This window comes from Amborella trichopoda, chromosome 5 (genome assembly GCF_054954075.1).
Source record: "Amborella trichopoda isolate Santa Cruz 75 chromosome 5, AtrichopodaSantaCruz75HAP2 v2.0, whole genome shotgun sequence".
Classification (NCBI taxonomy): Eukaryota; Viridiplantae; Streptophyta; class Magnoliopsida; order Amborellales; family Amborellaceae; genus Amborella; species Amborella trichopoda.
The window spans coordinates 7552701-7553690 of record NC_142340.1 but is presented as its reverse complement, the minus strand read 5'-3'; the positions used below and the strand labels follow the sequence as shown (position 1 = coordinate 7553690).

General features: G+C 37.2%; 1 protein-coding gene across 1 annotated transcript; it reads left to right on the top strand.

Moving 5' to 3' along the window:
- LOC18430746 (putative calcium-binding protein CML43) lies at positions 1-411 on the top strand. Its single transcript, XM_006840888.3, has one exon. The coding sequence runs from the start codon at positions 1-3 to the stop codon at positions 409-411; it is 411 nt and encodes a 136-aa protein (XP_006840951.3).
- Positions 412-990: the final 579 nt, after the last annotated feature.

Here is a 990-nt window from a genome sequence, read left to right as displayed (position 1 = left end):
ATGGGTGGGGAAGTAAGCGTGGAAGAGATTTGCAGGGTTTTGAGCAGGGCTGGCATTGGCATCAGAGGTGATGAACTCAAGGCCATTGTGGGATCCGAGAGATTGAACTTCGAGGCGTTTGTCAAATTTTGTCGATCGATAGTGAGCACAGAGAAATTCAGACAAGAGAGTGTCACAGACAACGACGAGGAGTGCGATTTGAAGGAGGCCTTCAATGTCTTCGACATTGATCGAGACGGGTTCATATTGAGCGAGGAGGTCGAGAGAGTGCTGTGGAGACTTGGGTTGTGGGAGGGGAAGGAGGAGGATTGGAAGATGATGATACAGAAGTTTGATGAGAATTTAGATGGGCGTTTGGATTTTCAAGAGTTCAAGAACATGATGTTGAGGAGAAATGTGCTGGTAAGTTGATTGGAGAGAAAAGTTTGTGTTAGAGTTGATAGAATTTGGGTCCAAGACTTAGAGCTTCATGAAATGTCTTTAATTTGTATCCCACCTTACCCTCCAAATAGACTGTTATTGCGTTCTCTCTCTCTCGCTCTTATAATATTCTCTCTCTCCACATAGACTGCTATTGCATTCTTTATACACCTTAAACAATCCAATTAAAGTGCATCTTAAAAATTTATCAAAAAGTATAATTTTGTTGTAAAAACTATTTAGTATTATCTTAAAATCTATTTTCATACATAATTAGAAAATTTTTAAATTTCAAAAATGGTTAAAATCGAGTAGATCTATAAATATATGAAAATCTTGAAAATAGACGGTTTAGATAATGTGTTGTAAGATGCACTATTTTCGGGTCTCAAAAACTTTGTTTTTCAATTTCATATATCTCGATATCGAGATGATCGATTGGAGGGTTTTTCTCAACATTAGAACAATATTTCCGATAGATTTTTGTGGTGCATCTGTGATTCTACATTTTAAGATTGCAACCTTATATAAACTTTTCCCTTCTTTATACTCTCTCACCCCTCAACTGCT

What these genes read in the sequence shown, in the direction of transcription:
- LOC18430746 (XM_006840888.3), top strand. Translation starts at nt 1, where the DNA reads ATGGGTGGGGAAGTAAGCGTGGAAGAGATTTGCAGGGTTTTGAGCAGG.